This window comes from Mycteria americana, chromosome 16, assembly GCF_035582795.1.
Source record: "Mycteria americana isolate JAX WOST 10 ecotype Jacksonville Zoo and Gardens chromosome 16, USCA_MyAme_1.0, whole genome shotgun sequence".
NCBI classification, from domain to species: domain Eukaryota; kingdom Metazoa; phylum Chordata; class Aves; order Ciconiiformes; family Ciconiidae; genus Mycteria; species Mycteria americana.
Window position 1 is genome coordinate 4353713 of NC_134380.1, and position 27962 is coordinate 4381674.

Sequence of the window (27962 nt, forward strand, 5' to 3'; positions counted from 1 at the left end):
GAGAGGGTCGGGCCCTCCGTCGGAAGAGACGGTCGCCTCCGTTCTGTCACGACATGACGCGCGCTGCCGCCGTCCCCCGCCACTGACACCGCTGCCTCCCGTCGCTGCAGGAGGCGCGCCCCGAGAGCCTCCCTGCTCCGGCCGCGGCGAGGGATGGCGCGGCGGGCGCTGCCCCCGCTGCCGTGACGGGACCGCGCCGCCGCCTCACGCCGCTCCCCTGCGAGCGCCGGGCATGCCGCTGCCTGCCCGCGCCGCTGCCCGCCACGGTGACCTGGCCCCCCGGGGCCCCGGGATGGGCCGCGGGAGCTGATCCGTCGGGGAGGCTGGGGGGAGCGATGAGGAGGATGAGCCACGTGGGAAGCCCGGTGAAAGCCTACGATTTCTTGCTGAAATTCCTGCTGGTGGGGGACAGCGACGTGGGCAAGGGGGAGATCCTGGCCAGCCTGCAGGACGGAGCCACCGAGTCGCCCTACGGCTACAACATGGGTAAGCTGCATCCCCTCGGGAGTTTCTCCCGCTGTGACGAGGTGTCTGTGCCCGCTGCTCCCCGTTTCCCACCACCGTGTGCACAAGCGCCCTGCAGCCCTCCAGGCTCTCGGGATCCGGACCCCCGGTGAGGCTACGACCACGCAGGAGGCAAAGGCCACCGACTAGTGCTGCCAGCTTCTCCGGCTGGGAAATTAGTGCAGCTAGACCAATAGATGAGAACAACTGCTTCTGCGGGTTCCTGCCGATTTATGGAGCTCCCAGGTAGTACCAAAGGAGAAAAAGGGTGCAGGCAAAGACATGCCAAATGATGTTTTGCTGTACGTAGTTTTCAGAAAGGAAGTGGAATTGTTGTCGGGGTTTAAAACCCCATGCAATAATTTCAATCTCATGTGCAAAACTATTTTTGGAGCTCAAGTTTAAGAGAAGTGTCTTCATACACAGGATATATTGATCAAGGTGATAGGATTTATCTTCCGAAGCAGTTATTTTTCTGTTGTTATCAGTGAGTAAAGGGAAATACTAGTAAAAATGTTTTTCTAGTGAAGGATCTTTGTTAAACAGCAAAGGTATTTGCTGTGAAACTGCGTTCACTGAAAGAGCAGAAAAGGAGATTTTTTTTTTCCTCCCTTTTTTTCACTGTCATGTTCTTAATATCAGAAGAGTAGCCCTTTAAGATCAAAGTTCATGTTTGTAGTATGTTCTTTCACTTAAGCTTTTTAAAGGGCAGGACTGAAGAGCCTCATCCATGCCAGATATATTCTGTCTGCAGAATAGGGAGTTGTGAACATCGCAGGCTGATTTAAGACTAAGCTAATGGCTCGGGGAAAAGGGGATTTCTATTTTCCTTCCCTCCCATTCTCCTCTGTTTACTCCCTGAATCTTGTTTGCCTAGAACATACTCTAGTTTCACTTCTTTTTTCCCCTCATGCAAATCTATCATGCAGCATACTAAAAAGCAGATTATCTTGTCAAATTACCCATTGCTTTAATTTACTGCCAGTATAAGTCTGTGACTAGATAATTCACTGGAAGCCTTTACATTGACTTAGAATCTGTTATTATGTTGAGTTCACAATACTGATTCACAGTGAAGAACTGGAGGGAGGGAGGGAGGAGAGTTCTCTGTACCATTGCTTATGAGTCAGACTGTACCTTGAAGGCATCAATGTACAGTTTAAGATGTTTGCTCAATAGTTTTGCTAAATTACTCCTTGGGGTGTTGCAGTGTGTTTACTCTTCATGCTGTTCAGGTAGTTGGAGAAAGGGGACAGAAGGCCTGGGGAGAGCGTGCCTAGTCTGGCCCTGTTGCGTACACACAATCTAGTTTATAGATTCTTACACTGAAGGAGCACTTTAGTCTCCAATGTATCTTGACGTAACTGAGAGAGAATGTTTGACCAGCTCCCAATCTCATCAGTCTTACTTCAGACTTTTGCATGTAAACCTTGTGATGCTTCTGGTTTTGCTCTTAAAAAATATTTAAACTGTGTGGCTAACGCTGTAACTCTGTGAACAGATTTCTTGACAGCCGAGAAATACAAATATTCTTTTTGACTTATTTTGCAAGTACTTAACATGCATCTTGGAAATTCTTCATCACTACTAATAGCTTCAAAATGTATACATAAAGGGTTGTAAGTTTTATGTTCTATTTCATGGATGGTAGTCTCTTCACCAGGACATTTATCAATCTGAACTATGCAAGGTTAGGCAAATACGGTAATTCGGGACCTCACAGACTCTGCTATGCAAAGGCCACTGTATCACAGAGACTGAAAGAAGTTCTTAGTCCCAAGGAGACGAGCATGTCTGAAGAGAGGGATATGAGTTACAACAGGAGGGCAGATATACCAGATGGCATGGTAGTAAAATGTGGAAGGAATATAATCTGATTTTTAATTTTGTGCAACTAGTGTCATAATTAAAAATTTTTGTACATACTGAGCCTCAGTGTTTACACAATCATTGTGTACCATCTAGTCTCACTTAAGGAAGGATTTTAACTGTGAAAGTTCATAAAAAATATTTTCTCATTCTTCAATTTATGTTCTTGAGTGCATCAAACTTGAAATACTTTTGAACACTGATGTAAGCTGCCCAGTTCCTTGGTGGTCTGTATCCGATATCTCTTCTCTGCCTGTATCCCCTCAGCCTTTCCTACATCATTTAAGCATGGCTGCGTAGGATGCAGCTGTGAGGAATCTGTGCAGTCTCGGGGACTATGAAAATAGAGATGCAGGGAGAGGGATAGAGCTAAACATCCTGTTGGTCTTATGACTCATTTTCTAATTTAACTTGATTAAAAAGCTTGATAAACACTGACTTTTTCACCATTTTAAAGTCCTTAGTTAACTGCTAGGATCCACCACTTTCATAATGTCAGGTAGGTGTCTGAATTGGAAAGAGAAAGCCTAGTGGTATGATAGATTCTGTCAAAATGTGCCATGTATAAGCTTTGAAATGACAAAACTTTGTTGTGGAGCTTGATGAAAGGGATTAGCTTTGAGACTACAATGGAAGAGGAGAGATATGATGTGGTAAAAGACGAGCAATTGAGGAGAGGAAGAGCACTGAAGTGCCTTGAAAATGAGAACAAACAAGTTAATGTGATGAAGCATGGGAGTTTGGGCAGTTGTTTAAATTTGTATATGCAAGAGAGACAGAATTTGATGTTTATTGTAACAGGAAAGAGGTTACTCCTGTTGGTGAAATTTAGTAAATTGAAGGTGGGAATATGAATTTTGAGAAGTTTGGAAAGAACGAGCTACAAAGGGTGATCAAGATGAAGGACAGATGAGGGCTTGGGTAAGACCAGCTGTTCAGAGAGCTTACCGATTCTGTGGATAAAATGGAAAGATGACCCTGAAGTTACAGGGCTGGGTTTCAGAAAGGACAGCAGTGCGTTAGAGTTGAGGAAGAAAAGTTAGAATTTAGCTTTGATATAGGGTGCTTGTGCTAAACAACGGGAGGTATCACTAAGAGGGACTGCAGTGCTCTAAGAAGTAGAGAGACAGATTATTTATAGAGGAAGTATAGGGAAGGACAAGGTGCTGAACAGAGTGTGACCCCTCCTTTGCGAAGGAGGAGAATCTGAATGAACCCCATGGGATATTGAGAGGTGGAAGAAAGGCTGAGTGAGGATGGACTCACCAGCAAAGAAGGATGAAGGGGCTTTTGGTTGGTTGTTGTCTCCAGCAGCATCAAAGACAGTTAAGCAGACAAGAAGAACGAAGGTAGAATAAAACCTGGACTTGACTAGAACAGTGTGTGGGGGGGGGTGGGGGGGTTGGCTTTTTGGGTGGGTTTTTTTTTAGCCATCAGAGCTATGTAACTGTCTCATCTCAACTCTATGGGCTCAAACTTTAATTGTATAAACAACAAATTATTTTTTCACAGGCACTTTCTTAACTATTCAAAAATAAATCTACTATCTTTGTCATTCCCAGGAAAATACGGCAGTCATATGTCTTCCTATTTTTTTGTCAGTATACAAAAATGATATGAAATCTGGAGATGGGAAGGAAAGCCAGCATCGTGTGATCAGTCAAGTCCCTGCAAGCTGCTGCTGGTCCACAAGCCATGGTTTGAAAGCATTTGGCATAGTTCAGCTATTAAGAAGGAGTACAATCTCTTGGTCTCCAAATTTTTCTTAATGACCAAAGGGCTCTGGGTTGGAAAGAAGAAGAGAAGCAGCTTTATTAACATTACAAAGTAAGGACTGCCATGGAAAATGCATTGGTGAACATGATGCATTGGTGAACAAATTTAGAAAGCAGTTATCCTGGAGATGGGCAGGTAGGGAGTAAGGTTAGTTGTCTGGGTAACCTGCCTTTATAGTTCTCCCACATCTTGCTCAAAACTGAAATTACAATAGATTGCACACACTTGGTCTCTAACCTAATAAGAAAAACTGCACAAAAATTATCTGAGAGCTGCACAAGCTTTGCTTTTAAGCATTGTTAATTTTTTATCAGAATAAATTCAGAGGAAATAATTGCTTCTAGACTAGAACATAGTACCTTAGATGTGCTGTCACTAGGTAGACAAATATTTTGATGTTTTGCACTAATGGATTTTTATTCAGCTGGATTCTGTTTTGCTTTCATACTAACATGCTTGCAGTGTGATTGCTTGACACAGGGACTGAAAGGAATGATTGTTCAAACCTGTGTACTCCTACTCCTTTTCTTGCAGGAACATCAGGTTTAAACTGACAAAGGGTCTCTCACCCTTTCTCACCTAGCGACCTTTTCATATCCTCTTAAGTTCATATCACAGCTGTTTGTCTTTCCATAAATTCTGTCTGTCCTTAGATTGAGAAGTTCCCTGGGGTATTGGTTGTCTTACCTGAATGCTTGAAAAGATCCTGGTGTGTAATAGTCGAGGGTGTTAATAAGTGGTTGTCTTGATCACTAAGTGGTTATAACACAGGCCTGGAGCTTGCATGGCCCAACCTCAAACAGAGCTTATGGGGAGAGACAGATTACCTTATACATAGGGGGGCATTTAGGCTGGGGTAGTTGTCAGCTGCTCACATCCCAGCAGACAAACTTATAGTTCATGGTGGCTCTTCCTGATAACTTAATACACAGATCAAAGCCATTCTTTTGTGTAAAGCTGGTGTAAAGAGGAGGGAATGGGCCCTAACTAAAATAAGGAAACAAAAGGAAATATTGTTAACATGAGAAATTAAAAGATTTAGATTTGTGAGCTGACTGTGGTTTCCTCCCCTCACCCCCAACAAGATCAAATACAGAACTAATGGAGGTAAAAGTCTTAGCACAAAGATTTGATGTTAGGTTTCTTTGTTCTGTCTTCATAAAACCATGTTTTTGAAAACATTACTTGGCTGAAAGGAAGGGGCAATAAAATTGTTTTGTTTTCCTACCAGTATAATAATGAATAGGATGGGTTGCTTATCACTGACTTATTTTGAAGCCATTACAGTTTGCTAAACACAACATTATCTAAAGATTGCAACAGAAACTAATGGCAACATCATTACATTTCTGTATTTCTTTGCACATGGCACCAGCTTTTAGGGACAATCTTCAGTCTGTTCTGTTAGGACTTCTCCAGCAGAAGAGTTATTTAAAGTTGCAGAACACCAGTGTCTACAAGTAAATAAACACCTTTTGAGGTTAATTATGCTTGCCTATAAATAGACTAGACTTTATCTCACAGCACAAGGAGAGCAAAAGTTGATCACTCCTAGCTGTCATGAAGTAACTTTTCCTAAAAGGCTAAATAAGCGTGATTTTTTTTTCCCCCTTGAATTTCGTTAAAATCCAGTTGTGCGCTCATTGATCTCAGTTTAAAAGGATTTAAACTGCGTTCTTGTACAAGGAAAAGCAGGTGAGGTTTGATTTCATACGCCAAGTTTAAGTGCCTATAAGATATCTAGTGTCTTACCTCATTACTGTAGGCTTCTGGGCCTTGGGGGGAAAGAAACAGTTGCTTCAGACAAGGCATCTAACGTATTTTGGGATGAGTCTGTAAAGCAGTAATAGATCCTACTCTAAATATGTTAGTTATGACTGCCCCTTATCTTAGAAGAGCTGTGCTTATTGCTGAAAGACTATATTAATTTTAAATTGTACTATATACTGCATGTGAAGAAAGTTCAGTAAACAGAAATTGCTACCCACTCTGTACTTACTCTTCCCCTTTCACTGTTTAAAAGAGAAAAATAGAAATAATTCTTCCCTTTTCCCCTTTTCCACCACCTATAACAGCATTTTGTCTCTTCCAGGTGATAGCACTGTGGAGTAGCAATTCTTCTTAATAGGCAGTCAATTATGAGAGGTGTGTGTCAGCTGAAAATGTGGATCCTGGTTTGACCTGATTCCCTTTATTCTTGCCTTACTTATGACAGATACTTTCCATTCTGGGGGGAAAAAAAAAAAAAAGCTTATGGTCTAATTCAGATTGGTTTTGTTTTGTTCTTTGTTTCGATTCATGTACCTTTCCACCATCCCCAAATCTCAAGTTTGGAGTCTCATGCTAACTTTGTGATGCTAAGAATTGCCTGCCTCATGAGACCAGTACATCATGTTTTCTTCCCTGATACATGGCAGCATACTTGAGTGACACCTTTTTTACCTCTTTTTCCATATTCTTCATAAACAATGCGGTAAAGGTTACTGTAGCATCTCCTGTCAGGTCAATCAGTCAATGTTGGGTTTTGTATTTGTTAGCTGATCTTGCACATCTGTTGAAACAATGAATATTCACTTTGCTTGATTTAACGGAGCAATAGAAATCCTAGTCCTGCTTAGCAGTGTATAGTTTTTCATATGTTTCTTTGAACCTTTCACAAAATTAGTTTTGCTTTATTGCACACTTTCTTCTACTTGACTATTTTTCTTTGATTTAATATATTAATAAAAATATTTCTTTGTTTTAATACTGCTTAGCAACTCAGGTGTCATGCATTCGTATCCATCTCATTGACAAAATCTGTTACTGTCTCACAAATTCATGAAGGTCAGAAGCTAGGTCACTTTACAGTGAGGTTTTGAAACCCACTTAATCAATAAGCTTACATTATTTCTCTTCCTAGCTCTCTCCTCACCCAACCATATCAGTGGGAAAAAATCAAAACTGTATGTGCATGCACATATTCAAACCAGATGTTTGTTTACCTTGTTCTTTTCCAATAACTGGCCTTTATGTTTCTTAACAAGGCCTATTCAACAACAACAAAAAAAGACCAAACAAAGAAAACACCTACATTTTGGTCAAGTATATTATTGTATTGTACAGTTTCAGAATGAAGAAGCCTTGAAATCTTAGGATCATGCAAATGTTTTTCAGATTCCTGCCTAAAACCAACCTGCACACACTTGTTTGAATTTGATATCTCTGTTGCTACAAGTAATACTTTAGACTGTTGTGGCAAAAGGGACTACAGTGATAGCTTACTTTATTCTTTGTCTTTCTCATGCGCATTCAATAGCACTATGTACTGTCTGTCTCAGTTTCCCTTGGGCTGCTGGTGTCTCCCTGGCCCCCGCCCCTATTTTTTTATAGATTTGAGGGAGTGGGAAAGTGACTGTGAAAACAAAATTACTGTGAGGCTCCCAGACAAGTGTGCAACATGAAAGACAAAGTCCAGCTTATTTTGAAAAGTGGTCAGGCTTCAAGGTAATTGAGTCCTTTTAAGCTGCTTTGGCCTAACCAAAATTGTGTTTGCCTGTGCCAGGATTAAGTTTTATCCAATATGTTGGTTAAATTACATTTACATATTGCTGTAAATTTGTTTTTGTTCTGGGAGCTAAACAAGAATGGAAAATGGGATTAAGAATAGAAATTGGCTAACTTTAAAAGTTTTATTTGTATTCCATTTTATTCAGCTCTTCTGGATTTTGCTTAATATGAGACTGAAAATATGAAAAAATAATACAATATTTACACAGAATACTTGACATAGGCTAATGTTTATCATGCTAGTGTTATTTAAGGACCATCTCAAATGCAATACACCCAACAAGTTTGGTTTGAGCTTGGTATGCTCTTTTATCCACATCTAAATCTGTTGATTTAGTGGAACACATCAGTACGAATATTTGTTCCTTTCTTTTGTGTCTTGACGTGTTATAATATGGAAGCATGAACTGGGCAAGCTAAGCAGTCAAATACTCCAGTTAGAGCTGCAAGTTCATCGGGTAAGTGAAGCTGTTACAGATCAAACACTGATTTATCGACATATACTGTATATTTAATGTCTAGTCTTTCAGAAAGGTAAGAGAAAATCCTCTGTCGGTATTAATTGTAATTCAGTACCTACTCAGGGCAAAGTCCACAAAAATGTTGGTGTTCACCACAGCTGTTTACGTATCTAAATTGTCACTCAAATCTATGGAAAGTTCAAAAACTAGTTACTAAGAAGTTAGGATGTAATTTCTGCCCAGGAATAGAGGGGTTTAAAGGTCTAGAAACTAACCTTGCTCACATCTTTACAGTAGTTTGTGGCATCTAAGAGAATATCCTCTTTCAGCTGGGTGGGATAAGCAGAAAAGAGAAAGCATCATCAATAACGAGCTGTGCTAAGTGTGTCACTTAGAAGAACAGCTGTCTTAAGGCTTTAATATAGTACATACCTGCTTTTGGTATAATTACATTCTTGTTTGATATGTTAATTAAACTGCATATTGGTAAAAGGAATATATGTGCTGTGTTCAGCTGAGACTTGCTGGATCTGGTTGGTGATTCTTTACAGGAGGCATGGGTTTTTTGAACCCTAAAGGATATAAATCTGTAAGGAATTGGAATGTATTCTGGTTCATATAATGTTCAGATTGGCTGAGCCAAATCTCTGAACTGTGCTCAAGGCAAGATGAGAATCCTCTCTAGGACAGAAGAGTAGCTCTTCTCTGACTGGGTGAAGGACAGGTAGGACCTAGCAGTGAAAACACCCTTACATGCATACAAAAACATTTCTGTCAAGTCAGTAATTTTTGAATGTTTTGTAGACATGTAAACAGTGAAGATTAAGTATTTTGGCATCATGTTTGTTATCAGAAGCAGGGAAAGCTATTTATTGTTCATGAGATGTAGTCTTGTGCTAAGCTGAAAGGCAGTATAACAGCTTTGCTATTTTTCTTTGTTGCGTAGGATTTGCCATTGAAGGGTGCTGATATGAAAGCACTGTGTGAAATCAACAAGTGGTGTCAGAAGATGGAGGTGATTAAGTAATAGCTGGTGAGCATGAGGAAGCTAGAAGAGCCAAGGCTGTTACTCCAGAGTTATCTTGGACATTCAAATTATTTGTGGGATGTTAGATTTCAAAGTAGAAACTGGTAGTTTAATATGCAGAGGTGGAGTAACTATGATGAGAATTTCTGGAATGGAGATTTCCATGCATTTTGAAAAGTAACTTACTTCTAAGTTAAGAATGTAAGAAGTGTCATCTTGAGCTCATTTAGCCTAGCACTGTTAAAAATGGTAAGAGAGACCCTATTTAGGAAGAACGTGCAGACCTGGCTGCTTTCTGAGGTCTGCTTCCCTCCTGCGCCTCCCAACCTTCCTAATCCAACATTTGGAGATTTAGAATTCTTTGCAACTACTTCATTTATGAAAATGGGTAATCTGTGTATTCTTTTTTAATAATTATAGTTACAACTTTGTATGGCTTTTTCCTAATTTACATAAAGAAACCATTTTGCTATGCATTTCTTTTATCTTATGCTAGAGTAAGTGGGGTTCTGTGACTTCCTTTGAAACATTCAATACTGATTAGTGTAGAGACACTTCTGGACTGCTATGAGCCCTCCCCGCCAAATGCAGCTTTAAAATAAGATGTTGCCTGATGCAAAATCAAACTATCCAGAGTTTTCCCCAGTAAATTATTTTTGGGTCTCGGCTTCATGTTCATATAACATAAAGTCCCAATGCCATAAATACCTGTTTTAATTGTGTTTGTTAAAATCTTGCATATTCTTTAAGTGTACTTCAGTACACAAAGCTCTGGAGAAACGTGTTTTGTAAAAATACTTTCATTCTTGGATCAGAAGAAGATAACCTATTTATTAAAAAGTTCCAGTTATTCTTAATATATGGCTAAAGTCCCGTGTGTGCAGATGTAAATGTAGGAGACTGAACATGTGACAACGTTTAAAAGCGAGCTGCAGTCCAGGAGTGACACATTTGCCCTAGATGAATTGCAGCTGATCCTTCATGCTTTCAAATGCAGTGCAATCACTAGTATCTAATTACTGTAATTTGTTTACTGTGTGGTGTGTTCCAGGTTTATGATTCAGATTTTACCTCTTTATTTCCCCCCTGTTTTTGTATTATGTATGTTGAGCACAACTTGGCAGTTAGTAACTCACTGTTATGCTCCTGCCATTGCTCTCATTTTTCTTCTGGGCTACGACTTCATGCAAAGAGCCTTACCCTGACTTTACCGACGTATGTTCCCTTGTAATCCCACATCAGCAAAGCTGAAATAGTAAAGAATGCTTAAATACTCTGAAAGAATGTATTGAAGGAGCAGTCATAAGGGTATTTGAGGATTGTATGTTTAATTTGCCCATTTTCATAGAGAATGAGCCTTTATAGATGTTTGGATGAAACAGAAATGATTAAAAAAAAAAAAAAAACCAACAGTTTAATTGAAAGAAAGAAAAAGGGGTGGAGGTGTATTTTAGTCCATAGGTTTCGAATCAAAATAATTCATCCCTTCAAAATTTTAGGGACAACAATGTGTTAATATATCTCCTGTGCCCTTATACGTTGTTTGCAAGCTGACTTTATGCAGTGCCTTGAAATGGGATACGTAAGTGCATGAAATATGAAACTGCCAGCTGGAAAACCCAGAAGAGACCCAGCAGGTCTGGCAGCCTTTGTAATACTCTCTCAAGACTAGACTGAGGAAAAGAGGCTCATGTAGCTGATGCATTCAATGGAATGATTGAGTCAGTATACGGAGAGTCTTGTGGTGCAAAATTTTTAACATGGATATCTGGATACATATATTTCTTTTCTAATTGTTTTAGTAATCCCTATACATAGTGCATGGTCTCAATCAATCAGGACTCTTGTTCTTCTAATCTTTCTGTATGTTTGCTTCAGTAAATATGCTAAGCGAAATTTGTGTAAAGCACAACCTTGACTTTTCAAACCACTTCTGAATTAGTAGATTTTGGTTTAACTTGAACACATACTTTATAAGATAGAAGCATGACAAATGGAATTTTAAACAAGTTCATAACCTCTAAACTTTTAAATTTATTTTATTTTCCAGTTCAGGCAGAAACACAGTTCCTTTTAGAATGATGTTAATCCTGGAGCAAGAAGATTCTAGAGTCCAAGAATACAAGTGGTGTAATAATTTGTCCATATAAATTCTAGTTTTTGTCTCCAAACAGGAGTTTAATCCAGTACTGTTTGAGAACTATAGTTTTAGTGGCAGACTCACTTATCAATCTACACTGTTTTTGTCTTCAACATCTGCGAGACCGGCTGGTTCAATGCAGAAGACTACATGAAAAGTAATTACATAGTTTTTAAGTGAAGAAAAGTCTGTAGTTCTAGCAACTTAAATGAAGTCTGGCCACAGACTAATGAGTCACCTCTCTGGAGAAGAGGGACCTTTGCGGGGGGTAACCTAAGAGCAGCCTCCTGGTAGTCATGAGGAGGTCATCAAGAGGACAGAGTGAGGCTCTGTACATGTACTCTGTACATGTAAGAGACAACTGGTGTAAGTTGAAACAAGAGAGGTTCAGAATGGGTAAGAGGAAAAACTTCTTTACCATGAAAACAGTCAAGCTGTGGAACAGGTTGCCCAGAGAGGTTATGCAGTCTCCAGACCTCATATCCAATCCTGTTTTGAGTAGGAGGGTGATCTAGATGACCTTCTGAGATGGCTCCAACCTGAAATTTCTTTTGATCCTATTCACCTGAAATCAGTTTATTTTAATTTCTTGGAAAACTGAAACCAACTAAACGATGAATGGAACAAGAGCGTTGTATCAGTAATGTATAGTCTGTCTTTCTCCTTTACATCCTAACAAAGATTGTTTGCTATCATTTTGTGTTAATTTTTTGTCCTGGAAAAGCAGTACAGTTATAACTTTGGCAACTCTTCTGCTGGAATAGCTGGGGAGAACGAGAGGGGAGAAGTGGAAGTGTAATCCAGGCCAGACTTAATTTCCTTCATTTTTCTAATGGAAGTATATGTCCTGAAGATATCTCATGCCTTGGGAATTCCTTGAGTTAATGGTAACGTTATCTATAAAGCCCATTTTACTGCGGCATGTGTTTCACTTGGAATTCCAAATTTAAGAAGTGCAGTTGGTCTTCTGTTGCTTGGTTTGGAGGTTAGTTTGAAAGATCTTCCTCTTCAGGTATATGTGCGTTGGAAATGGTGGCTGTATGTTTTCTGGATGATAGCTTTTAAACCACAGTAGTTTTTCAATAATGATATGAATTTTGCTCTCTGGCATCTTTAAAGCAAAATTATTGCACTTCCACCTACTTGTTGTGAATTCCCACTTTGATCTTCAGTTCATCATAATGACAGAATTCATTACTTGTTCAGCTCAAAGAATTATTTTTCAAGTAATCTTTTTTCCTCTTTTAACAAGCATTGCTTTGTGGGGTGCAAAAAAATACCTGCTTTTTTTCTTTTTACTATACTTGGTGACAAATACTGCTGTGACTTCTGGGAATACTGATGGCATCCTGGTGTAGTCTTTTTGGATTGTTTTTTGTAAACCTTGGTTATATCTTGCCATTTATCATAAGTATTACTTACAATTTCATAATATGCAGGAATATGCTTATGAAACAGTTCTGATTTTTCTAATTGTTATGATATATTGATATGCTTTACTGAAAGTGATGGTTTGATTCTTTAGAATCATTTATTTGAGACTTCATTTAAAGCCTAGGGAAGTTTTGGAGAGGTTTGCAATTCTTCTCAGTGAGCTCTTAGGCCTATAGCTCAGAATAACGGTGGCTGGATGTTCTTGCGATTCTTCTCATGCCAAGTATTTTTGAACTGGTTTACTGTTAATGAAGTGTCAATACATAAAAGGTCATTGTTCTCTTCTGGAAAATATTGTAAAATATGAAATACTGCATCTGTTTTTAATATTTTATGGTAGGTTTGAAGCTATTCTCCCTTCCAGATTCTGGCCATATTTCAAACCTAGTGTTTAAGATATAAGTAAGGGCAAGTTCTGTGTGGCTGTGTCCCATTTCTTTCTCGGTTTGTAGAATTTTAAAAGATACGTAACCTGCCTTCTGGTTTTTTCTTCATGCACCAGGATGATTTGATCCCCCCTGTTAAGCTGTATGATAAAGAATTATTATACCACGAAGATATCCACAAGCACTGAAAATACTGGACAATCAGGTGTTTTATAAAACTTATTCCACTTTTGGGGGGTCAGTTGTCTTAGCTTGGCCAAGCTTCCCTTCACTGTACTTTCAGTGGATGTGCAGAGCACCACACCATAGCTGTTGCTTGGGATACATGTGTATCTCAAAGAAGATGATACAAAGAATCATGTTTGAGACTTTATTTAATTGCAAGGAGCATAGAGGTGGGATTGTGAATGAGAGGCTGCCCTGGAGAGCTCATGCTCTTTGAAAATAAGGTAACCAAGTTTTTTAGGAAGATAGGATGCTTGTTAACAACATGCCTGATGTATGCAAAGGAACTCTTCTTGCAATCCAGCTCTTACTTATAGGAATTGATGAACAGCAGCACCAAGAACATGGTATTGTAGAATAATTTTTTCCCCCCCTGTACTTATAATAGAGGTTAATTTCTAAATCAAATTCACTGGTGCTAGGTTATGCTTATCTTTACTTTGATATTAAATAGACTAAAAGTTGAGGGCAATTCTTTTTATAAAATGCAAATCTTAAGTAGAAAAGAGCTGTCTTAAAATACTGTTGCTGTTTTATAACAATGAGTATAAACTGGGAACTTCTTGATGTTACATTTTTTTATGTTGCAGAGTTCTGTTGCGAAGAATTTGGAGAGACAAGCCGGGAAATCGTAAAGCTAATGTTTGTTGTCTTCTGCCAGGAGTGTGTTCCTTTCCCAGTGTAGGGAACTGAGTGATCCACATTCGCTCTTAAATCATAATCTGATGTTACTGGCTTTAAACAACTGTAAAAAAACCCTTTGGCTAATAATTGCTACCAGTCAATAACAATCCCATCTCAGTCCATCTCCAGAGCTGTCAGTAGTTTTAGGGATCTTGTCTTTTAACATGAGTTTTCTAGTCGGAAGTGTGAGTTGCAGTGTTGTGCATGAGCAGTTGGATTTCGATGCAGGAGAATATAGGTCTGCAAGGCACCAGATCTGTATTCTGTGATCACTGATCACCCTGGGCTCCTTGTTTCACTTGTTTCTTTCACATTTGTGGAAAAAAGGGGTCAAGAAAAAACCATCTCACTTACAAGATTGCTGGGGTTGATACATTAATCTCTTCCCAATTTATTTCAAATTGACTAATAAAATGTGCTGAAATAAAGGAAGCACTTTTTTTTGCTCAGTAATGCTAATAACAACATTCCCTTTTCGTGCAGTGCTACTATTTATAAACAATAACATGTTTATATATAGCAGCTTTCATCTGAGGATGTTAGCTGCAACTTGTAGTAAACATTTGAGTTGACAAGCTTACCATACGCCTCTGATATCCTTTTCTTTTGGAGTGGAAGAAAGGAAATGCTGAACTGAAGTGCATAGTTCCTGCTTCTTCCTGACCTGGGGGATGGGAACAGTTCTCTTTCTTCTTGTAAAATAAATTTCTAAGGCCTTAGATTGTAAAGAGGCTATTTTGTTGTTGAGAAGTAAATGTTAAAATGGAGGAGAATGAAATATGATCTCAGGATCTTTATTTCCTTTCCTCTTAACATGAATGGAAATGGATCGTTCACTAGTTTTGGTTAAAAGTAGATTATTAGCTGATGTCAAATAGTTTTCTTTCCAAACAGTCGTCTGCCTTGAATATTTAGTTTTTATTTATCCATCTCAGCAGAAATACTGCAAGCTAAGGCATGAATAAAAAAAACATGGACTTAACAAGTTGTTTGCATGTTCTTTTTGGGGAGGGTGTAAATTTAATATGTAAAGTACTGGCTTGTTTACTTGCTAATGCTGACAGTGAGAGGATGAACAGAAACTTACTCGGTTACTGCTTCTGTAAATTAGCAGCCTGAGTAATTAATTTTTGGGGGCTTATATAGGTTTTGGAGTTTCAGTTGTTAATTTTGTTTTCAGATTAGTATTGGAGGTATGCCATAAAGTTGTGTCAAACTTCTTACTCCCGTACCATTTGCTTTGGTTCTAAAGACAACAGTCTGGACTAGAGCCAACTACAAGTGCTCTGAGATCTTCAGATTTTAACCTGGTGCCCTAAAAATTTTGTAACTATGAAAAGCTTCTGCGTAATTGTTAAAGAGCACTTTCATTTTTTTAAGAGTAGATTTCTTGTAAATTTAATTCCTTTAAACATTTAAAAGAAAATGGGTGTACTGAAGGATAGATTGTGATATTGGCATGTGTCTGTGACCATAAACAAAGCTAAATAAAAAGTTGAGCTTTCTGATACAAATAGCTCTTTAAAAATGGGAAAATTGTCACATCATTGAAATGAGTGGATTATCTGTGAGACTTTGTAATTGTGGTTTATGGCTTGATTAATGCGGTGAAGAATACAGTCTAGATCTAAAATTTTAGTGTCTTTATTTCAATCTGAATAGGCAATCTGTGCTTTTCAAACAGATGGCTTTTATTGCAGTAATTAAGTGTGATGGAAAAGACTGGAATTTGGGAAGTGATGATTATTCTGAAATGGCAAGCAGAAGGCAAATATGACTGTCACATAACCTGACCTTTGTGCTTACATATCCAAAGATATAGTCCAGTATTATTGCAAAGAGTTTATATTTTTGCAGCATGATGTTGAAAACATGGGCCTTAGTTTTTAAAGCTTAGTTGAATTTTGAATCAAAAGCCTGCTGTGGGTCCATTTGCTGTGAACAATAAATGAATGGAGTTGGAAGTTGTGTCACTTGTCAAATATACTTGAAACAGTTACAAATGTGTTCTGAAGAGAAACGTTAGCTCTTAATTATAATGTGTATATGGAAAGCTAGATAGCTGAGGCAGCTTAAAGTGGGAAGTGATGGGATGATTGAATTCTCATCATGCCTATGAGAAAATGGTTTTAAGCACTCTCTGAAACCTAAAACCATGTTTTTGAAGTGCAGTCAACAGTCTTGAATCTGAAGGTTGTTTCCAGTGGACTTTGTTAAACACAGGCCCAGAATCCCACTTAATATATATATTTATTTGTGGACACTTAATTATTGGCATAGAAACAGACAGCAGGAAGGAGGCATTACTATGTGTTTAAGAAAACTATTATTGAATGATTGCTGGAGAAGGTGTTTAAAACGTTGCTATCTCCGGAAGGCAGTCAGGTCATGGAGGCAGGGACTTGGAATGTTTTATTATTATTATTAATTATTATTTTGATGTAGTTAGTGTTTTAATTAAATCTGAAAGCTGCTAATCTGACATCAATTATCTACAAGGAACAACATGCCTTAAACTTTAAAGAAAGGGCACATCAAGAGGAATGGGTAAAAACAATGAAACCAGTTCTTGTAGTATTTATGAGCTAAAATGTAACAGAGCACCAGGTTCAAAGATGAAGAGTCATGTATTCTGTACTTTCTCAGGTATAAAAAGGGTTGTTTTTAGGAGCGTTTCTAAGACAAATATGCCACTGAATAAAATCTTTCAGTGCTGAATCGGTAAAGCACAGCTCTGAGGAATCTAGTCTTAAAGTTCTTGGTTTTTTCCCCATTTTTCTTTCTCCCTTCTCAACTTCAACAAGTTATAGGAAATACAGATCCAAAGAAAATGCAGAACAAGCTCCAAACCATTAAAATATTAGGCTAACATCCAATTCCTATGGAAAATTTTGAGGGACAAATCTGGATTTTATTCTATGTCATATTATCAAGATATGATCAATGGTTGGTCTCTAGTCCATTGCATTCAAATTTTGTCCAAGTGAGTCAGTGTGTTTTTTCACTGCTGCAAAGCTAAACGACTGGCTGTTAGTCACACTGTAGATCGTTGAATCTCACTTATTAAACTGAAAAGATTTTTGGTGTAAATAACTTTGCCTGTGGTGGAACACAAATGAACAACTTGAACGACTGAAGGATTCTGCCCTAAAGAGACCCATCACAAAAGCTGGAAAATCCGATACACTACAATAAGCTTCAAGAGAAGCAGAAATTCACAGGAAGCCTTAAAATATTCAATGTTGATGTGAATGCAGTGTGGTCAGTGAAGCATAAGTGATAGTGTGGTAACGGCTGCAAAGCATCGATGCAGAGAGGATGGCTTCCTATTTACTGCAGCTGGTACCAAACAGCTGAATGTTTTTTGGAAATCTTACTACATTCCTGAGTTCAATAATATTTCTTTCAGTTTTCTATCTGTTAATTTTGTGTTTGAGAAGAACAATATCTATTACAAATCAATTGGATTTAAGCAATCTAAATCCTTCAGTGAGGATAGTGACTTGTTTCAGGGTCTTTAATTTCAATTTGTGGCTTTAGATAAATAATTTTTATTAAAAAACATCCATGTGAAAGTATTAAGCACTGGGAGGTTTTTCTGGTTTATTTCAAAGTTGAATTTTTTTGATTTAGCAACCTTTTTCTTCCCTTTCTTGTATAGAGATACATTTTAGTTGCATATCCAAACAAAGCTATTCTGTCTTACTAAATGAGTGAATAATATTCTGGAAGGATATTTGATTTCTACAACAGCACAATCCACATCTGTTGGTCTCATTGTTACGGTTTCATGCTGTTCCTGATGATTCATGGCAAAAGGCTTTTTGTTTTGTTTCTTAATCAATGGCAAATGCTAATTGCAGGGATGTTCAGGTTATATTATCAACTGCTTCTATCTGTATAACAGCTGAAGAATAAGGAATTTTCTGCATCCATCTCTTCTTCAAAAATCTTTTGAGAAACCTGTAAGATGCTTTCATAAACAGCAGCTGGTAATAGTATATTTTTTCAGACCTGTCTTGTGCATGTCATACAAAAAAAAAGTAATACTTTGCATTATGTCTGTGGCTAAACATGAGCGACTTGCAGTAGTTGATGGTCTGTGGTGCAAAGCACAGTGCCAGGTTTATTCAGCTGTGTATCCTCTAGCTATGCAATACTAATTTTCTATGCTTGGTATGTCTTTTAACAGAATGATGGATGTCCGTTCACTGTGTGGGATGTGTCAGTGTTTGCTAAACATGATCTGTGCCTCTTCATTAACTTTAGATAAACTAGTGGAGGTATTTCACCCTGCGGGAAATATCAGCGGTAGCACAGGATGCTGGAATGAGTTATATAGTGTTATGCAGGGTTTGTTCTGCATGTTTTATGTTTTCAAGAATTTCTGAAATGATGAAACTTGATCTTTCAGTGCGCAGTTTCAGTGTCGTAGTCTGTTCAGTGTCCCAAGACTTTGTCTATAGCTTTGGGGTGTTTGTTTGTTTAATTTTTTTTATTTTAACTTGTGCTTTGTAGATTTGACTATTTCCTATTACTGCTGGAGAAGTGGAACACTTTGGCTGATAAATGAAAATAAGTCTCCCAGAACTGGTAGTAATACATTGGGGGTTTTCTGTGTGTGTGTCTTTCCAAATGTACAGATAAGGGCCTGAATTAAAGGCAGAAGATGCTTCAATTCACACTTCTGTAGTGAGCTAAAATCTTGAAATGCCTGTTATTGCTGTCCCTGGCCTTTCAGCTCGGTGCTTACCTGGGAACTGTGAAGTTGGCCTGGCACTGAACCAGTCTCTGATTTGAGTTGGAATGATCAGAAGAACTTAGCTCCCTCTCTTTGCTGCCAGACTAGAAGGAGCTGTGTCGAGAGATTTTTTTTCCTAATATACTCCTACTTGACAGGAGGATGTATTCATCAGTTTGTAAAAGTGGGAGCAGCAAGCCTGTATGTTGATGTGACTCAAGTGAACTATCCTGCAGGCAATAGAAATGAAGTTGCATCTTTGAAGTATGTTTCCTAGTTACGTGTGACTTACCATCACAGTGCCTCTGTCTTCCTGATCTTCTCACTTACCTGGTCTTCATATCACAGCAAGACTGCTTCTTAAGCTTGCCTTCTGTCATCTCTCTGGTCATTGCTAGCTTCTTCCTTACCAGGATTTCGGTAACAGGCAATTCCTCTCAGCTTCTCATTCTTAAGAAATTACCTCGCTCTCGGACCTGCAAATACCCGTTTCTGTAGGGCTATGGCAAGGTGACTTACCACTCCTCTGTTCTTCTTGGCTTTCAAATTGGGCAGATGCTTAGCAGTTGCTACTGCTGCTAGGAATGACATAAACCATGTAACAAGTCAAATCAATTCATAGATAAAAATATTTTTAATTAATAGTACTGTAGTGCAATTAGCCTTCAAAATTTGTTGGGTTTAAATCTCTTTACCTTATAAAGTTTAAAGTTGGTTTAACTCTACTAATATCAGCAAATACAATACAGAAGTAAAAACAGTTTGCTAATACTGCTATGAAAGTTTTTGACTACTAGCTATTTAATTTATGAATGTAAATTTTGGCATGCAAGAAGCCAGGAAATCAGAGAAGTGAAGTTATTTGTAGTAGAGACAAAGAACTTGTTTCACCATATGCTTTAGTATCTATGTTACAATAGGTATCCTACAAATAGGAATTGATGCTATTGTGCTGTGTAATAAAAGCACTCAGAGTCCTCCAGTGTCGGTTCTGGAGGACAAATTGGTGATAGTTGTGTACAAATGAATTGCCTTGAGACTAAAACGTGAAGATAGCCACATTGGGTAATGGTGCACTGATCTCTGGGCAAGGAATTAACCAGATTTGTAACTAGGAGAACATTTCCTGGGGTAGTGCATCCATATCTCATTTCAAAGAGTAGTGTCTTGTGATTATAACTTAGTGCATTCAAGTTTCTGGTTGTTTTCATAAAATAGGCTCAAATTTTGTTTGCCTCAGATAGCATCTTACACGTGACAAACGCCATTTGAGCTGTTTAGTGTGGTGCAAATTTTAGAAGCACAATGAAGCATCTCTCCGCCTATGGCTACAGGGGGAGCTGACTCAGCTGACAACTGTTACCTTGCAATAACTTCTGTTTGGTAATTTAACATCTGTTCTTTATTCCAGACCTAGTATTACGTACTCCTTTCCTTGTAGAAAAGGAGATGGGCAAGGCTTCCTTTTCTGTGTCTGCTTATTTATGCCAGAGGGCTTTAAACCTATTTTTTGTTTACAAAAATGGAGGTAACTGACCATCAGTGACTGCTTTAAGGTCCTCTTCATGACAACTGGTAGCAGCACTGAGCAATACCCTACTGGAGGAGCAACAGGAAGACCATTTTGTTAACTTGGTGACAAAACATGTTTTCAGGCAAAGAGAGCAAATCTCCTGCATGGTAGGTGTCTCCCCAGAGCTGTGCTTGCAGCTGAGGCAGATTTTCATTTGTTGTTTATGTGCCATGCTATGCTATACTTCATCTTTGAGAGAGCGATATAAGTACTTGATACATTCTCTTATTAAACTTTCAAACTTCTTTCCCCTGTAAATACAGAAAAAAAAAATCTCCTTGGTAAGCATTTGTTATGTTTATCAATAGAAACATTGATACGTAGATTAACTTTCTTGTTCTGGATGTTGATGCCACTCATAATAATGAATCTTACTTACAGGATCATCTTCAGCACTGTCATGCCTGTTCCTCTGATAAGGATGTGCTGAAATCCTAAGTAGTAACTAGGGCACTCTTCTGCATGCATTTGTTTTTCCATGTTAGTATGTCTTTCTCACCCCCTTGTTTTGCTTATGCTCTTGAAAATAAAGCATGTTTCTCTTTTTTAAGGTACAAGTCTCATTACATTTCAGTACATTTCTCAGACCTAGTTTCCATGCTTTTTAAACTTCATTTGGAGGACTCTATGAAAAAATGTTCAGTTCAAGAAGTTAACTATGACACAGCAAAGAAAACATGAGAAAAACATATTTACCAGTGAAACTGTGCTGCTTGGCTGCACAGTGTGAATACTGAATGCACACTTTTTAAATAACAGTTAACAAAATAAAAGCCTCCCTTTCTTTTAATGTTTATAATTATGCGATTTGTGGATGCAGTACTGAAGCACAGTGTTCAAAGCCATTGACCTTAGCATGGTGGTGGATATTCTCAGGGGCCAACTGCAGCTACACAACTGCTTCTGATTAGTTTTACCTAATCTAATTGAAACTAACACACCCATTTTGCCCAGGAAAACAGTAATGCTAGACTTGAGCTTATTTTTACATAGTTGAATTGCTTCTTGGGACATGTCAGGTTAGCAGTAAAAAGGTAATATTATATAGCATTGAACATTGTTTGCAAAGACTACAAAATGTACAATAAAGGATGTGAGATAAGTTATACATGTGCCTGTGTATACATGTATAAGTATGTATACATACTTACAATACATACTGCCCTTAAACACTACAGTACTTCTTCAGCGTATCTGAAAGAGCTATTGTAGCAAAACGACAAGGCCTGGGCATGTTATGGGAAGGAATAAATGGAACCCGGCTGTGTTCTGCTGGACACTAACTGCATAGGTCTTGTGGGCAGAGAAGGCTCTTATCAATGGGAATGGGGAAGGCTGGAAGACAAAAGGCAAGCCACTTCTTGCACCATCTGCTGCTTTTATATAAGAGGGGGGACACGTGTATCTGATATAAGCTGTGTATGAGTCAGAGATGATACGGAAAGAAGAAATAATAGAGGCAGTAAAGGTAGGGAATAGAGGAAGAGAACAGCATTTAGTCTGCAATGTATGTATGAGAGAAAAGGCAAAAAAATAGTTCCACTGTCTCTTGTTGAAAAGAGATAAAACTCTTTAAGCATATATATTGTCACGATAATGAATAAAACAGATCACTTATTAACCTGAAGGGAGCCTGAGATATCTGCTCTGAATAGACCAAGCTTAAGTATTATAAAAGGTCTTTGTAACTTTATATGAACATGTTGTTCTTATCCATATGCATTTCATAGAGTACTAATAACAAATACCTTTTTTTAAGGTCAGCTTCTTTGAAATCTCTGTCTATGTGTATATTGTACAGCTGCAAGCTGCTCTAAGGTTTGCATGACTGTCTTCCCCACAGGTATAGATTACAAGACTACAACAATTCTTCTGGATGGCCGACGAATCAAGCTACAGCTCTGGTAAGCGTGTGCTTCACCTTTCCTCATAATTTATATTTCAAAGACACAGAAATGCAACTCTTCAGGGCATGAGTTCTCCCTTATGCTTCAGAAATATTTAGTCAACTGAGAAAGAGTGAGCCAGGCAGCTAGCCCTTTGAGTACATCACGCTTTCTCTTTACCTCCATTTTGCATCTATTTCATGTAAAATGGGGGACCCTACAGTTTCCCTACGTGAGAGATGCATAAGAAATGCAGAAGAAGGGCACAAAAGATTACAAGTGCCTTCAAGATAGATTCAAAGTGCCTTCAAAGATTATAAAATATACTGGTAATGAGAACCATGAAAGTACCTTAGAAAGCATACAGTGATTGTATAGCAACATCCCTTTGCTCTATTTATTAGTAGTAATGGTCGACTAAATAACCACAGTATTAAAAAAAAAAAAAAAAAAAAGCAGCATTAGTGCTCATATCATTTAATTGATATGCATTCTGATGTGATTTGATCTTTGTAAAAACATGTCGAGAACAATAAAATTATTTTACAACAAATGTTTTTCCTGTAGGGTCAAATATTTGGTCTGTCAGGGTGCTTTTGTGTTAAGGTTGTTTGAAGATGGCCATCTTCTGATTCATTTAGAAATACTCAGCAAGTGATACAACTTGAAAAATGCAGCAACATTGCTGCCCCTTAGATACATTGTCTTCCTCTTTCCCTAAACTCATGGCATAGAAGAGGGAGAAGTAAGGTCAGTGCAGGACAGAAAGGAAATGAAGTAGGATTTTTTTTGAGGAACCATAATCTAGATAAATCAGAGAGGCAGGTTCTAGGAACAAGCAGTGTTCAGACAGCGTAGAGAATCGGAGGTGAAAAAGAATTGTTATTATATCCTTTTCCTCCTAGAAAGAGACAATCCTGAGCCATTTCCATCTTTAAAATTAATTTTGGTGTTTATTTTTGTTTGAAACATTTTATTTACTGGAGTTAGATGCCTTTGTGTCAAAGCTAAGTTATTTTTAATTTATTCTTCATTGGTTGTTCTTGCCTTTATGATTTTCAAAATAACGTTTCAAATGTTAAATGCAATGGTGGATAATGGTACCCTGCCATATGGTATCTTGATTACTTGATATTTTCTTTTTCTACTTTCTTTTTCTTCTTCTGTCTTCCACTTTATATAGCTTAGCAAAAATACCACATAAAGCTTTATCTGAGAAGCAGCTAGGAAGGAGATGTTTTAATTATTTTTGTGAAGGGCAAGGATGTTCTTTGGACTCCTTAAAATAACAGATTGGAAATGTTCCTACAGTTGACCATATATGGAAATACGTGCCTTGCATTTGAAGATCTGTAATCTACCTCAAAAAGTCTTTATGGAATTTTGTTTCTTATCATGTTCTTCACTATAAATTTGATTTTGCTTCCAAACACTTTATGCAGTGATTTTTTTTTTTTTTTGGTGCATGCTTTTCTAAAAATCTGTGCCATATATGACTCTGTAGAGATGCCTTCATCATGCCACTAGACTCACGATGAACTATTGCTGCTGTAATCAAGAATTTACTGTTTTTCCATTAGTCTCCTTGGTGATGGCTATTGTTTCCTCCCACTTTTCTTTTGCTGTGAAAAGAGAATCTTTCTTCAAGCTGAACTAAATGCAAAGTCTAGTGGCATGCATACACTTGAGTAATAGCCTTTGTTTTCCAAGGGCAATCACAAGAGTAAAGTTTGAAGTTCTTGTCCTCTTATCCTGAGAAATCTGAGAAATGTAGAGGAAAGGGCAGAATGCCAGTGGGGAAAAACTGCTGAGAGTAAGAAGAGCTCTTACGCATTAGTGACTGCTACTGCAGGACTAATGGAAGAAGAGCTGATAGTGACCAGTACAGGTGAGTTAATCTAGCTGAACTCTTAACATAGGAGGCCACCTACTTCTTTTAAAAATATATATAATTTATTTCATTTAGGGATACATCAGGGCAAGGGAGATTCTGCACCATATTTCGGTCTTATTCAAGAGGTGCTCAGGTAAGCAAAGCACAACTTTCTTGGTGATGAGTAATGTTTGTTAGATGAATGAAAGCAGAGTTAGCAAACCATCATGGTGGCTTCTATAGCTCACCTGTAGATTGCATGCAGATTCAGTAATAGTCTGAAGATAACATGGGAAATAACAAGGGGCAGGATTTTCTTTTGGGGAGGGGAAATCCATGAGATTGAAGTTGAATCAGGGTAAAATACAGTGATATATATTCTTATGCCTTCTTGTTAGTTACCTCAATAACTTAAGCATGTTATCTTACTTTGATCATGTGAAAATTATGCTAATACTACTTTTTAAAACTGTCTGCCAAGTAAGAGAAATTGATAACATAAAACTGTCAAGAGTGATGTGAAAAATACAAACGTAGTCTAAAATGTGATGAAATGTAATGACTTGTAAGGAAATTACTTTCAAGAAAAAAAAGACACGCTAAAAGTCACTGTAGCTTCAGACTTTAAAGTATTGCTGTAATTCATGAGATATATTGGTTCTGATAAGTTGCATCTGTTATGTTCCAGAATTGTACAGAGCATTGACTTTTCAAGCTACCGAATGTGACCAAAAATATTTGCTATGACTTGTGATGTGTGTATGATCAACCAAACTTGTCCACTATAAAAATAAATATTTACCAATACATCAGACCCTAAAACTAAGTCAGGACTTCTGCCCCTTAGCTGATCTGTAATCTACGCAGAGAGATGGGGCTTGGTTTCACAGGATGCTGAGGTTCTGCTCCATTGAGAAGTTGCTCAGCATCTTACAAGATTATTTTCAGAACTGGACAATTTACAGATAGTATTCTCTGTGTCATACCTCTGTTAAACTTAAAATTTTATTTTATTTTTTTTTTTAATACAGGGAGTAATACTAGTGTATGATATTACAAATCGTTGGTCATTTGATGGAATTGATCGATGGATTAAAGAAATAGATGAGGTAAGGTACAATCCCAGAGTGTCACTAGTCTGTAACAGATGACTCTGACTTATGATATATGACTATTATATTTTCTACTGTTTTTACTGGCATTTGCAGGCAGTGCTTACTACAGTTATCCAAGATGCCAAGTTTACAATTTTCTTTCTATGTTTATAATTCTAGAAAGTTGGAAACATATCAGCTGAAGTGTCTGATTTCTTTAAAGGTGTTGATGGAAAGCATATGGAGGGCAAAGATTTCATATTGTAGTCCCACTCTTGCTATAGATTTGCCACATCATCTGTGCAAGCCTGTCTTCTCCGAGGAAGGGATGTTTTTAGATCTGAGAATCATAGAATAATTGAAGCTGGAAGGGACCTCTAGAGATCGTCTGGTCCAACCTGCCACTTAGTCTTTAAATCTTGAAAAAGCTTCTGTTGTTTTAATTGAGGGAAGGGGAAAATGGAAGCCAAACTATTAATTTTTTATTGCTTCTCTTTGCTCAGCATGCTCCTGGTGTACCAAAAATCCTGGTTGGAAATCGCCTTCACTTAGCCTTCAAGCGCCAAGTGTCTACTGAACAAGCACAAGCCTATGCTGAGAGGCTGGGCATGACTTTTTTTGAAGTCAGTCCACTTTGTAATTTCAATATTACAGAGTCCTTTACTGAGCTAGCAAGAATAGTATTGATGAGACATGGAATGGACAGACTCTGGAGGCCGAACAAGGGTAAGCAATGTACACGGAAAATGTGTAAATTTAGTCCTAGCTAAGGTTTATGGTTCATTAATATAAAACAATTTTCAGAAACTTTAACCCTGATGCAAAAACATCAAAAAAGAAGAATGAGGAATCCTGTACAATTTGCTTTCTAAACAGAAGATATATATCTGCAGGCATAACCTGTTCTGATTTTGTAGGGAATAACATATCTTTCCTAGAACTTACATGCTCAGTCATTTAAGTATTAAGACATAAATAGGAAACTGAAGCAGCAGATATTTTGGATAATGTACATGTGGGAAAGGGTGTGGGAGGAGAAATGAGAATTCATCTTGGAAGTACAGAGTGCATGCAGAGTGCTGGGTATGCTACTACCATGTGGCTGACAAAAGCATGCTATTATAATGCAAGTTTTATGTCTGTTTTTAAGTACTGAGTCTGCAAGACCTTTGTTGCCGTGCCATAGTTTCCTGTACCCCTGTGCATCTTGTTGACAAGCTCCCTCTCCCTGTTGCCTTAAGAAGCCATCTCAAATCTTTCTCCATGGCAAATGGCCTTAATGCCAGGATGATGCACGGACGCTCATACTCCCTCACATCCAGCAACATCAATAAAAGGAACAGCTTAAAGAAAGCTAAAATTATCCGTCCACCACAGAGCCCACCAAAAAACTGTACAAGAAACAGCTGTAAAATTTCTTAAGCTCTCTGTGGGAAAAGGAACCTGGATGGAATCCCCTCGTGAAGCGTTTAACACAAGGACTCCGTGTTTAATGGTTGAGCACGCTCTATGTATGTATCATACTACATAGACAAAAATAAGAAAAATAAGTCTTATTCTAGAGCTTGCTCGCTACAGTAATGCTGCTTTGGAATGAATGACATGTTCAGAGCAACTGAAAGGATGTGACATTTTGCTGTTGCATTTTCATACTGCATTGTAGTTTCTGATGTGCATGATGCCATTGTTTTTACTAGTAGATGTGTTTTCATATAGGGGATAATTATCATTCTATTCAGTTCTTGATTCCATGAAATCTGCAAAGTGACTTACTGTGTAATTGTATAAAATCCTGTCTTTTTGCAAACTATTCAAAAATATAAAAATGAATCATCAGTTTGCATATTCAGGCAGAGGTTTTTAAATGCAATGTATTGTATACATTGTTAAATTCTACAAATAGCGTGACAAATTCTAGTAATACTGCAATTGTGCGTTTGGATTTTTTGTAAAGCTTCCTTGATAACTTTGAAGCACTAACTTAACTAAGCTAAAAATGTATATATAATTATTATGCACATACACAACCAGGTTTTGTCCCATTAGTGTATGTAATAGATTTGATAAAGTTTTTGGTATGTTATTTAATACTTTGGGGAATTAATTTGTGGTTTAAATACTTATTTTTCTGTAAAAAAAAAAAAAAAATTTACATTTTATACCACTCTACAAGAAAGTTCTAGGAGGAAAATGCCAAAGACACTGTGGTAAAAGGAACATGACTTGAAGAGCTGCTTTATAAGGAAAGAACACTATTTAAAAAATAAATAAATGTTTCTGGAAAAGAAATCCTATTATGCTTTCTTTAACTGGGAAAGGTTGTCTTGATCTTCCTTTAGAAGAATTTGAAGAACAATAAACCTAAATGAGACACCAGGAATGTGAAGTCATCCTAAAAGCATTATGTAATGCTTTTGCTACAACATATGTTTCCAATATTGTTAAGCGAGATATGGAAGAGTAATACATGTCAAGTCTTTCATTTGTGAAAAAATTGTGTGGCTTGTTCTCCTAAGCAATGACAATCCTTTGAGGTGATGGTGTAGCTTCATCCCAGTTTCTTCTAGGTGTCCTCACTATCGTGAGATACCGTCAAGTTATGTATCTATAATATTCCTTCTGGATCAGCATAGACGCCCGCAGCCTCTGTAGGCGAGTAGGGAAAATTCAAGCCAGTAAAATGCCAGAGTTACACCAGGACCTGGGCCAATCAATGCATCACTATTTAAAGAAAGGTGCA

At 37.9% G+C, this 27962-nt stretch overlaps 1 protein-coding gene across 1 annotated transcript; it reads left to right on the forward strand.

The window, feature by feature from the left end:
* On the forward strand, positions 1-27522 carry RAB40B (RAB40B, member RAS oncogene family). The gene is made up of 6 exons (XM_075518782.1): positions 1-486; positions 22213-22273; positions 24222-24282; positions 25160-25237; positions 25726-25948; positions 26373-27522. Exons 1-6 carry the CDS (start codon positions 336-338, stop codon positions 26642-26644), a joined length of 846 nt encoding a protein of 281 aa, XP_075374897.1. The 5' UTR covers positions 1-335; the 3' UTR covers positions 26645-27522.
* The last annotated feature ends 440 nt before the right edge of the window (positions 27523-27962 follow it).

Bases quoted from the DNA above. Each gene is read 5' to 3' on its own strand.
- RAB40B (XM_075518782.1), top strand. From the start codon at position 336: ATGAGGAGGATGAGCCACGTGGGAAGCCCGGTGAAAGCCTACGATTTC. The intron at 22,274-24,221 runs GTAAGCGTGTGC...TATTTCATTTAG, and splicing joins CGAATCAAGCTACAGCTCTG to GGATACATCAGGGCAAGGGA. The intron at 25,949-26,372 runs GTAAGCAATGTA...TCTGTTTTTAAG, and splicing joins ACTCTGGAGGCCGAACAAGG to TACTGAGTCTGCAAGACCTT.